This window comes from Glycine max, chromosome 17 (genome assembly GCF_000004515.6).
Source record: "Glycine max cultivar Williams 82 chromosome 17, Glycine_max_v4.0, whole genome shotgun sequence".
NCBI lineage: Eukaryota > Viridiplantae > Streptophyta > Magnoliopsida > Fabales > Fabaceae > Glycine > Glycine max.
The window spans coordinates 8,636,721-8,649,598 of NC_038253.2; the positions used below are offsets into that span (position 1 = coordinate 8,636,721).

The 12,878-nt window shown below is 27.5% G+C and overlaps 1 protein-coding gene across 3 annotated transcripts; it reads left to right on the forward strand.

Moving 5' to 3' along the window:
- Window positions 1-1,188: 1,188 nt before the first annotated feature.
- Window positions 1,189-5,075, forward strand: LOC100780563 (xylogalacturonan beta-1,3-xylosyltransferase). 3 transcript variants are annotated; one of them, XM_026126542.2, is made up of 4 exons: window positions 1,189-1,323; window positions 1,830-1,981; window positions 3,037-3,406; window positions 4,290-5,075. In XM_026126542.2, the coding sequence occupies exons 3-4, from the start codon at window positions 3,050-3,052 to the stop codon at window positions 4,962-4,964; spliced, it is 1,032 nt and encodes a 343-aa protein (XP_025982327.1). In that variant the 5' UTR covers window positions 1,189-1,323; window positions 1,830-1,981; window positions 3,037-3,049; the 3' UTR covers window positions 4,965-5,075. The 3 variants fall into 3 exon arrangements, with proteins under 3 accessions (XP_025982327.1, XP_040867088.1, XP_006600735.1); XM_041011154.1 differs by having other exon boundaries at window positions 1,246-1,402; XM_006600672.3 differs by having other exon boundaries at window positions 1,253-1,691.
- The last annotated feature ends 7,803 nt before the right edge of the window (window positions 5,076-12,878 follow it).

The window sequence follows — 12,878 nt, forward strand, 5'->3', positions numbered from 1 at the left end:
GTGTTTAATTTATAAAAAAATATATTAAATAAAATAATATAAAACATATAAAAAATAATAAATACAAAAATAAAAAAAAATAAAAAATATTAAATAAAACAATGTAAAAATATAAAAATTATTCAATAAAACTAAAACTAAAAATATTAATTTAATTAAAAAATATATATATAACTTTGAAGTCATAAATTCTATCAAAAATATAAAAAAATACGACATTAAAGTTATATTTTAAAAAAATTAAAAAGTAAAAAAGAAAAAAATCATAAAATAATTTACAATTTTAAACTATAAAATCATGAGTTATCTTGTGACTTATTTATTTAAAATTTATCCCAACAAAATTACCTCTAAACTATCATTTGGCCGGATAACTGTGACACATCAATCCCACCAAGAATCTGTGTAAGGATATGTTCCCAAAGGAGACAAAACAAAACTTGTCCTCTTATTGCTGTTTCATTTTGGATTAACTATGCAAGAGAAACATTATACCAAACAAAAATCTAAGGGAGAATGTGAAAGGTGCATTGCATTTTTGCAATGTGTTAAATAAAAAAGCAACTAAATAAAAGAAAAAAGTAACAGACAATATATATATGTATATATATATATATATATATATATATATATATTTAATTTTTTTTCCTTTTCAATCCCATTGTTTATTTATTTAATGAAATAAATAATCTTTTTAAAAAGCAAGGTATTTCTATAATACAAAATCATGAGAATAATCTTTTTTAAAAAATAAAATACCAAGAAATAATTCTTCTCTTCACACATATATTACTTTATTTGTATAACCAATAATTGAAACCTTGTTGTATACTTTTTTTTTTTTTACAGTTTGTCGTATACTTAAAGAATTGAAGTTATTAATTACTTTTGTCACATTTTCATGGCATTTCATTATTTACAATATTTATCTTTTATTTTAATACATATGATACGATATCCAAAATTTATAACATTCAGAGAGGTAGGCACCTTAGTATTTCCAATATTTATCTTTACGTGTCATTCTTTTCGTCTCTGTCGATCGTTCCACCCTATCCCTACACATACTCAAATGAAGCATGCCTTTATCATTAAGCATGCTCGAGAACCTTTTTTTTTTTTTTTGTATCTATTTTATGACCTCGCTGTTTAAATTATTGACTGTTTTTGGAATGTGACCGACGTTAGAGAATCCAAATTTGTTTCACGTGCTCAAAACTAAAACTAGAGAACGAACCATTTAATTCATTGCATAACGACGAAGCCACATCGGACAAGTTCCTTACGCTCTGTCTCACCTCAAGTATAACTTTTATTTTCCGGGTACGCATCAATTATTTTTCCACATCACTAAAATTATAGGGCTAAGGCTATCAAGTTCAAAGGCAATGGAATTTCTCAGGTGCCCTGTTTCTGCATTTTTATTCCCAGCGTTTTGCTTTATTATTTTCTTTATCTTCTTTCCTTGGAAAGAACAAAACTATGCTACACACTTCCCTCCTCCTTTGGTCCTTTCCACTATTATCAAAGACTTAAACAACCACACAAATATTATAACCTCTCCCTCTCCCTCTCCCTCTCCCTCTCCTTCACTACAACCACCACCTCTCCTCCCACTTGAGCTTCTTTCCAATTTTACTCCTGCAAATGAAAGCTACAATAACACTACTGTTTTAAGTAGCACTATTATGGTAAGAAACCTTAAAGTGTTCAAAGAAATTTTCCTTACATTAATTTCAAGTGTGTGTGTATATATATATGATATTCTTTTATTTTACTGTACTTTGGTTGTCTACCCTTTAATTTTGTGTTTCTCTTGTGATATATAGAAATATCCAAGTTTGGAGAAAATAGAAGAAGGTTTAGCACGAGCACGGGCCTCAATTCAGGAATCTATCCGATCAAGGAACTATACTTCAGCCAACAGAGTAAATTTTGTCCCCAAAGGATCCATTTACCTGAATCCACACGCTTTTCATCAGTTAAGTTTGAAATTCTGAAACCTATCGTCGTCTTCATTTCTAAACTCGTTATAATCAATATAATTAAGGTAGTGCGTAGAAATTTTATATGGTTTCATATTCAAGTTTTAACTCAACAATTCTTGCTCTGTTTTTTTAAAAACTTTTAAAAATCAAACAATTATTGATGAAATTTTTATACATGTCAATTCCTTCCACCACTATCTTTAATATAGTTGACTTGATATAAACCAATAAGGTACCCCGTGTTAGAACTAGGAAGGAATAAGTTAAGAGAGTCGTTGTAGACAGCTTATCTTTGCATATGAAAGTTGTTTCTTGTTTTGAGCACGTAACCAATTTGTCATTAAGATAATTGACTTGATATAAAATTTTAAAAGAAATAATTTTCAGTAATTTCACACAATTAATTACTAGTACAACGTATTAAAAAGAAGTAATCTTAAAGTGCAACTTGATATTTTAATTGAATATTAATTTCGTTAGTTAACAATATTTTTAGGAAATTTAGACTTTATATATTTTAATACTCATATTTTGTTGGAATTTAAAATAAACATAAAATTATATTCTTAATTCTTTATAATTCCTTAAATATTTCCTTTCAAATGATTTATAATAATATTTATATACATATTTTTTAATTATGTAACTTTACAGTTAACAAAAAGTAATAAAATATAATTTGTAATCTTTTTTTTGTGACTTATATAATTTGTAATCTAATAATAAAACATCCTAACAATAATATATATTTTTTAAAAGAATTTAGATGATGCCGGATTTAGCTCGAGAAAGAGACAAACAAATTAAACAAGTGGCGGCCCCGGTTATCATGCATAACTCTGCATAGTGCATATTCAATAGAAAAATGTCATGTTACACAATGTTTTCTACCACATTTTTTATTATGAGTTAAAATTTATTAGAAAATATATTTTTTTATCCTCACTTTTTTTTTATTTAAAAACAAATTCATATACTTTTGTGGCCAGAGAAATGGTGCTAGTGGGTGTTCTGACAAATTATTTTCTATAACACCATATTTAAACAGGAGTCATGAAGAGATGTTGAAGAGATTCAAGGTGTGGGTGTATGAGGAGGGAGAGCAACCATTAGTGCATGATGGGCCAGCAAATGATATATACTCCATTGAGGGTCAATTCATTGATGAAATAGACAACGATGCTAAGTGGAGCCACTTCAGGGCTGAACATCCTGATCAAGCACAAGTTTTCTTCCTTCCCTTCAGCATAGCCAATGTTGTTCACTATGTTTACAAGCCTATTCGAAAGCATTCGGACTACGAACCTATTCGCCTCCAACGCTTAGTGGAAGATTATATTGGTGTTATTGCCAATAAGTATCCTTATTGGAATAGAAGTGAAGGGGCAGACCATTTCTTACTATCATGTCACGATTGGGTAAATATCTTATTATATCTTATCTTATAATTCGTGTGGCTGCTCTTCTTACTCCCTCTTTTTTCTTATATTAATTTTATTACTAATTACTTGATTATAATTGTTAGTAGTAAAATAATGAATTAATAAAAACAAACAAATGCTTTGCTTGACGATTCTGCAACAAAAAGCATATACTAAATTAAGTATTAAGTTCTTACTTGTCTATGACTTAACAAAAAAGTAAATTTTAGAATAAATATTATAGGTTTAATTTATGTACAAATGCTACGTATTGACTTCTTCTTATAGAAATAAACAAAAATATTTGTTAGCATAGGAACTCACAATTATTAGTATAAACTCACTATATTTATATTGACATTTCATCAATTTCAGCTGCATAAAGAATATAATAATTAATAAAACAAGTCTAATGCCCTATTTGATCTGGTTGAGAGAAGAGAATTAGGATAAATAAAAATAAAATAAATGAGTAAAAATAGGTGAGAAATAAAATAAAAATGATGGATGTTTTTATAAAGAAAAATAGACAAGAGATGAGAAAGGAGATAGAGAAATGAACAAAAATAGATGATAAATAATATAGTGAACTTCACAAATTTTAAATTATTTTCACTCTAATCTCCTCTACCAAACAAACTAAATAATTCTCATCTCTTCCTCTATTTCCATTTTTTTCTTTACCAATCAAAGACTAACCTTTTTTTAGCGATTCCATCCCTTTGTAAACTACTTCTTTTACTCTCCCTTTTTCTTTTTAGTTTTCACTTTTTTTCATTGGGTGTTATCTAAGGAGATTTTTCGTTATTGTGTTGTGATTATCAATTTTGTTCTTACAAATTAGAGTCATTAGTAACAAATGTTTTATTTGATGATTTAGGGTCCGAAAGTTTCATATGGCAACCCTAAACTCTTCAAGAACTTCATCAGGGTACTTTGTAATGCTAACACCTCAGAAGGATTCCTACCTAACAAAGATGTGTCGATACCTGAAGTGTATTTGCCCAAAGGAAAGCTAGGTCCACCTAATTTGGGGCAACGCCCAAATGACCGCTCCATACTAGCGTTTTTTGCTGGTAGAGAACACGGTGATATTCGAAAAATCCTATTGAATCATTGGAAAGGCAAAGATAACGACATCCAAGTTCATGAATATCTTCCAAAGGGCAAAAACTACACCCAATTAATGGGACAAAGCAAGTTTTGCTTGTGCCCTAGCGGGTATGAAGTTGCAAGCCCCAGAGTGGTGGAAGCAATTCATGCAGGATGTGTTCCCGTGTTAATTAGTAGTAGTTACTCTCCACCTTTTACTGATGTGTTGAATTGGAGTCAGTTCTCAGTGGAGATTCCTGTGGAGAAAATATCAGAAATCAAGACTATATTACAAAGTATTTCAAGGAATAGGTATTTGAGATTGCACATGAATGTGCTAAGAGTTCGAAGACACTTTATGCTTAATCGACCTGCAAAACCATTCGATTTGATGCATATGATACTTCACTCAATTTGGCTTAGAAGATTAAATCTTAGACTGATTGGTTCCACAAGCTCCTAAATATTGTATTTCATGGTAAAAACAACGGACAACGTACAACATTGTCATTGAATGACAGGTCAACCTTGATATGACTTTAAGTTAATTATAAATATGAATAAATTTATTGAATGCTTGTGGGGTTAGATGATGGATAAAATTATTTTACATTTTTATGCATAATAATTTTTTTCTTAAAATAATGTTTGTTTGAAAAGTTTTAATTTATCTGTCATTTTTAAAAAATAGAACCAAAATCAAACTAAATTATGATAATAAAAATAGGTATAATTTTTTAATTTAATTTAATGAGTTAGTTTAATACAAATACTCACCTCTACAAATCAAGTCACTGAAGTCGGAACAGGTAAGGCAAGTGAGTCTAGCAAAATAAACTAGTTTCAAAAAAGTTAGTCTTTCATAATGTGATGTATTAAGAATTTATGATTCAAATCTTCATTGAAAATTATTATATTTGGTTGTTTATGAAAAGAAAAAAAGAAGTTAAAATTATATATATATATATATATATATATATATATATATAAAAGCATGCATGTTAAATCTGCAAGGTTGTCCGGGTCCCATCTCAAGTTTTTTTGTCATACGCATTTTATATAGAAAATTAATAATCATGGCAAATTGACTACAAACTTTTCGTCCACCATCAAAATTTACTTGTCAGTGGTAATGTCTGATATTGGCAGAAAACTCATAAAAGGATTAGCCGTCCCTTCTTCGTGTTAATATTTTCATCAATCTTATTAACAAGTACTAGTATTTGAAAAACATTGATTAAAAAATAAAGAAATGACTTTTTAGTTATAAATAAATAAAATAAATTAGTAATGTTATGGAGTATAATATATGTTATCAAAATGTGATTTAATTTTTATTTTTAACTAATACCTTGAAATATTAGTTCATACCTTTTTTAGACATTTTCCTTATTGTGTTCTTCAGCCTCATCATCAGCAGTAAGTACTGTCAAAGACTCAGTCGTCATAACAGCCAATAACAATGTAAATTTTAATGCTTAATTACAGTATATTCCTTCTTAAAAATGCTTAATTACGGTCCCATTGGCACGTTGAAGATTATGAAGATGTGGTTGGAATTACTCTTGGGTGCTATCTCGTGGCTGTGCCCACTTCCCACCTCAACCACAAGTGCAAGCCGCAACTCAAAGGACAAAGACCACACAACCTTGTCGTGGTCGATCCAGTTGTGCAACACCACTCAGGTTGGCTGTTCAGTACAGCGACCCCTCTGTAATGTTCCAAATTGACGTACCTTTTACCCATGCAGCAGGAACTAAATGAATCTGAACCATTTGTTGTTTGTTACTAAGGGTATTCCTAACCAATTACTTCAGGTTAAAGAATTAAAAAAAATTAGTTTTTTAATTAATATTTTAAAAACATTGGTTAATATTTATAAAAACAATGATGTTGCATGTACAAAATATACAACAAATTTTAGAGGAGAGAGAAAAGTAATGAAAGATTTGATAAGAAAAATGTTTTATAAACTAGTTTACGTGTGGATTAAAGTTGAGAGTTTAAAACTATTTTTCCTTTTAAATAAATAATATATGTTTGGATTAAAGTTGTAAATTTAAATTTGAATTAAATATAAGTGTGATAAGTTTGATAATATAAGTTTGCAAACAATATATCTTTCTCTTATCTATCTTAATAAAATTTTCATGAACGTTTAAAATTTCCATACTAAAATATATACTGTATTTAATATTTTAAAAGATATTTGATACTAATATTTTTTTTATGAGTGAATGATCTATACTTAAGTGGACGATATAAAGAAATTTATACTATCATTGAATAAGAAATTAACATTTTTTTTTAAAACTAACATATTTCATAAGTTGGCATAATTTACCAATATGTATTTTTTGTTATACTTATCATTATTTTGTAATAGTTGATTGATAGCATAAAATTTTAATAAGAAATCTTAAAATTATTTTTAAGGAATCTCAATCTCTAAACTAGTAAAGTGCGGTCCCAGTGTCCCCTACTTCTAGTCGTTATGCTTTAAAGAACTGTTGGTCCCGAGGCATATGATTCAGAGACTCATCCTCATGTTTTTCATGGGTTTGGTTGAGTGTTGAATGTTGATAGAGAAAAAGAAAATAAAAATGGGTGAAACAAAGATAAAAATATCAAATTTATATTCTTGATTTTTTTTTTTAAATGTACTATTATAAAAGAATGTTATTGTTGATAAATTTCACGAATGTTGTTTTCTAGTTAATTTACCCGTAACTTTTGTACTCACTTTAGTGACAATTCCCTCGTACTAATTGTGAAAAAAATAAAGAATTAAATGTGTGTATGATGAATATAATTATGCTTATAGAAACCCACCTACGTTATGCAATAATATTTCTCACCTTCTCAAATTTAAAACTTAAAGCCATTTCCGACCGTTTAATTTTTTACATAACAACCAGAAAGAAATGTCCTTTGAATAAGTTCATCACTTCCCATTTTTAATGAGATTTTTTGAAAGGTTTTTTAAGTGAAAAAATTATTTTTTATAATTTCTTTTTTATTAAAATAAATCTGTGATAATAAGAATTTTTTAAAAATAAAATATGTATGTTTGGTAAGAAATTATAAATTTTTGTAATAATAAAAAATAATATTTATCAATTACATAATAATATCATAATTAAATAAAAATATAAAAATATAAATCATTCGAATAGAATTATGTATGAATGACATCTTGAGGATAAAAAAAGTAATGTAAAAATTAAAAAAATAAATTAAGAAACTTTCATTAGAGATGATCTAGGTTATATAGAGAAGAAAAAAAAAGTAAATTGAAATAAAAATATAAAATTATGAATTATGCATATTTTACTGTTGATTTTTTTCTTTCTTTTTTAATTTTCTTTCTCTCGAAAGAAACATACCGTTATTCCGGACATGGATCAATTATTTATTGAAAGTACAAGGCAGAGTTTATCGAAAAAATAAAGTACAGGCAAAGGCTGTCATGTTTAATTAAAGGCAATGGAAATGGTTCAGATGCCCCGTTTCAACATTTTTATTCCCCGTTTTCTTCTTTGTTACGTTCTTCATCTTCTTTCCCTGGAAGGAACGGAATTATGTTACCCACTTGCCTCCTCGTTGGTCATTTCCACAATCAAAGACTTACACAGCCACACAAATATAACCTCTTCCTCTCGTTCCTTCACCAACACCACCGTTCCTACTTTACTCCTGCAAACGATACTTACGTGTACAATAACACTGTTTTAAATAGAGCTATTAAGGTAAGCAAACTTAAAGTGTATAGAGAAAGCTTCAGAGGAAGCAATTCATCATGCAGGATGTGTGCATGTGTTAATTAGTAATAGTTACTATCCACCCCTTTACTGATATTTTGAATTGAAGTCAATTTTCTGTGAAGATTCCTGTAGAGAAAATACCAAAAATCAAAACTATATTACAAAGTGTTTCAAGAAAAAAGTATTTAAAATTTGCACATGAATGTATTGAAAATTTGAAGGTTTTTTGCGATTTTTTTGGAAAAGCGAGGTATTTTATGATTAATAGATCAGCTAAGCCATTCGATCAGATACATATGATATTTCACCTGATCTTGTTCACAAGGCTAAACCTTAAACTTATTGTTCAAGATAACATGTTGATCTTCTTCTCTTTGTCCTAGCTAGTTTTCTTTTATGGAAAACACCAAATGTTATTTGTTAACTAATCTAATATCTTGTATGCATTAAGTTTACAAATTTTATATGTTCTTTTATACTATTATGATTTTTTAATGTGTATTTGTTTATTATTTTTTTATTTTTACAAAATATAAAACATTTTAGTATATATGTAATTGAATGTGTGTGTATAGACAATCATTAATATTAAAAGATCCCGTTAAAGGTTGTTAGATTTTTTACAAATAATATCAATTAATAAAATTGGCAAATAGTTCGCATTATTGTCAGCATAATTTTAAAATAATTTAGATGTATTTACAAATGTCATGTATCATTTCGATTTATATAAATACTACTATATCTTATAAAAATATTAGTTTTATAAATATATATTTATACATGCGTATATAACTTAAATATACATAGAGATATAGTGAGAAAAGAAATTTAAATGATATTTTATAATTATTGAATTTTTGTAAAAAAAAAAACATGTTTTTATCAAAAGGAAAATAAATGAGTATTAATAACAACCATTATATATATAAAACCAGTTAACATGTGCATACATGAATATATTAAGAATTTTATTACATCATTTTAAAACTATTTTTATCTTATTTTTTCCCGCTAAATATCTAGTATTATATTTTGTCGTTCTATAATATTTTTAGGTTTTATTGCACATTTTACTATTTAAATTTTATCACTCATATTTTATTTCTATGAATTTTATCATTAAAATTTTATTTTTTGTGCATCAAAGATTAAAAGTGCTCACGAAAAAAAGTTAAAAAACATTAACCATCAAAATTTAGATACTAAATGAAAAAATATGTTATATAAAATGTTGTACTAATAATACAATTTAAAGATAAAAGTTTGAAATTTAAATTAAATAATTTTTTTAAAATTTTAGTTTTTATTTTATATTTTCAACATATAATCAAATAAAATGAATATATGCATTATAATTCATATTACTTTCTTTCCATCCGAACATTCTTAATAAATAATCAACTATGATTTAAGTTGTTGAAAAAATGATGAACTACAGAACATAACAGGACAGATAAATTTGCAAGAAGCAAAAGTATTGAAATTCTGGATACGTTAAGCATGCACAAAAACCTCGTTATTTAGTTTTCACACCCCTATTTTGGGAAGTCCATACTTGAAAAGAAGGAGAAGAAGAACAAAAAGTGACAAATACAATAAAGGATACGATGGTAAAAAAAGAAAAAGAAAAAGAGATAAGAGGAAGATTTATTGAAAGTCACCGACGGTTGTGCAATCAAATTGCTTTCACGGTTTCACCTTTTTAGCTTTCACGTGGTCAAAAGTAAGATTAAGAGTCCCTTTAATTATCTAAAAAATAAGAGATTAAATAACCTAAAAATATTTATCTAATGTATGATTTAAAAAATAACCAAAAGATAATAGAAAATAAAGTATGATAAAACTTCGTACCTCATTGTCCAGAGGCTCTTTTATGCGAAGGTATATGCAAAGAGGTTGTTTCCTGATTCGAATCCATGATCAACAGGTCACCAAGGCACAACTTTACCGCTACACCAGGGCTCGCCCTCAAAGGGATAAATATTTAAAAATTTATAACTTGTTAAATCTTGTATAATTTTTTGTTTAATATCTAATAAAAATAAAAATATAATATTATTCTTATTTTTTTTACTATGCCACACCTTTTTTTCTTTTTTCATATGTGTTTCTTTCTTTAAATCTTTCTCTTCAAATGTCATACCTTAGTTGTTAACGTGGGCATCTTCGCTGTTAAGGAGGACTACATGGACAACTGTTGTTCTCCTTTTTTCTCATTATTTCTTTGTTAATTTATTCAAATGTTTTGATCATCTTCCTCCTCCTTGTTATGTTTTTTTTTCTTTTGACCAACTCCAGCGAGGCTGCATCACGCCACTATGCCACCACCATTATCGTCGTGACCCTGTGGTGGCTTCGTGCTGCCAAGCCTTGTATTTGGTGGCATTAGGGGTTGTGCCTCCTCCGTGGAGGTGTCTCTCTTTTTGTTGTGTCACTTAGTAATATATCTAGAATTTTATAGTAAAATTTATATTATTTTGTCCGTTACATAAATACATCAAACAAAATACAATACAAAGCTATTTGTATTATACATCAATCACCAAACAATTATAAAAAATTATCTTGTGATTCAACTATTTATTCAATATTATGTTAAAGTACTCAATATGGGAGGAGTTGGAAAGCATCATCATCACCAATTTGAAAGAGAAAATAAGACATTTGGGATTTTTTTTTACTAAGCTTAAGCTATCCTCAATCGAAAACAACTTAAGTCAATATGTGGGAGAAAACATGAGAGCTATTTGTAAAGCTCAAGATGTCTCTATTTGGAGACAACTTAAGCATGATCCTAAAACTAAAAAATGTAAACTACCGATTAAACTTAAGTTGTTCCCTTTTGGAGACGGCTTAAACTCGACCTTGAAAAAATCATTTATTTACTCAAGCACATTTAGTCTCAACTATTTGGGAGAGTGTATTTTTTAAAAACTAAAAAATAAATTTTGTTTCTCTTGGTTTTAAAAATAATTGTAAAAGTGTTTTCAAAATAAATTAATAAGTTAAAACCATTTCAAAACTATTTTTTGCTAAATGTGTTTGTTTTAAAAATTACATTATTTGAAAATCCAAAACGAAAAACTCATGTACAACCATTCAAAAGGGCTCTAAACTATTAAACTAGTTTATTTTATGATTTCATATTATCAAATTAATACAAACCCATGAACATCCACATTCTAATAAATATCTTTGTAACCAATAAAATGAGATATGTATATTCAAGGTTTGTTTTGACCACACCATGTTTGAAAGTTTAATCCAAAATCTATTCTAAAAATAAGATTTCTTCTCTTAATTCTCTGTTTTAATCCTCAAAAATGAATGTTACGAAAAATGAAGAGTTGACCTACAATTTTGTCCTTGAAAATGGCAATATGTTTACCACTTGCCCTTGAATGTATGTTTTTGTACAATCTAGTCTACACAAATCTAAAGTTATTGTTTTTATTTTGAACATGTTTTTATGCTATTATTTAATTATTTGATATTTTACTTTAATAATCCTTTAATATTGATTTTTATTATATAAGTTATCAAAGTAAAATTGGAAAACAACATCAACATATCTATGTTACTATATCTAAATTTTGACTTATATACATTATATAATTAGGGTGAGAATGTCACCCATGGGAGAGGGAGAGCCTTTAATTTGGTTTACTCGCTATATATTTTCGTTGACCTAAGATTATTTACTAAATAACCTTATTCAAGGTTTTAAAATTCTATACATAATCAAATATTATAAGGGAAATTTTATTGTTCCCTTGCATTTTGAAGGGTTTTGGTACCCATCCACATGGATCAATATATTGCAGAACTTCATTTAATAAAATCATGACAAGTTTTGTGAAAAGAATTTCAAATTACAATTTAGTCATTTTTCTTTAAAATTAATTATAATTAAATTGTTAATATTAACATTAATGAATAATTTTATATGATTAATAATATGAAATAGATTTCTTTGTCAATAGTATCATCATCAGAAAAATCCCAAAAAAATCAAGTCGTCAAGAACTTCTGCGCCGTCCCGTCCCAGAATTGCATTTGTTGTGTTTTGATTCGAATGTAACAGACCTGCTGTACAACGATGCTGTTGTTCGGGGCTGAAATGACCCATCTCAGGGTAGAAGACGATAAAAGAACCGTAGGGATCATTATAAAATACGATGCTGCTATCTAACGAAAGTATTCGTATAGTTTAATGGTCAACTTCAGTTTCATCAACGTTAGGTGAACGGTTCAGTGTTTGATTCTTGTCAGCGATGGTTTTAGATTTTTTTAAAGTTAATTTATTTATTTTGGAAAAATAATAAAGAACCAAAAAACCAGAATTTGATGAATCTGCCACTAAGCCATAATCAATTTTATCAAAAATTTAAACAATTATATATATATATATATATATATATATATATATATATTATAATATGCATAATTTCATTTTAAATACTTTTTTTTTATCTATTTTAGCATTTTAATTTTTTCATTTATGCTACTTCAAAGCATCTTCTTCTTTTTTTTTTTTTTTGCTTAAGTTAGAATAATTTGAGCTTGTCCTAAGTTGAAATATCTTTACTTTGATCAAAACATATTTTCTA

What these genes read in the sequence shown, in the direction of transcription:
- LOC100780563 (XM_006600672.3), top strand. Translation starts at nt 1,389, where the DNA reads ATGGAATTTCTCAGGTGCCCTGTTTCTGCATTTTTATTCCCAGCGTTT. An exon ending in TTTTAAGTAGCACTATTATG is followed by an intron (nt 1,692 to 1,829) that starts GTAAGAAACCTT and finishes TGTGATATATAG; the next exon opens with AAATATCCAAGTTTGGAGAA. An exon ending in TACTATCATGTCACGATTGG is followed by an intron (nt 3,407 to 4,289) that starts GTAAATATCTTA and finishes TTGATGATTTAG; the next exon opens with GGTCCGAAAGTTTCATATGG.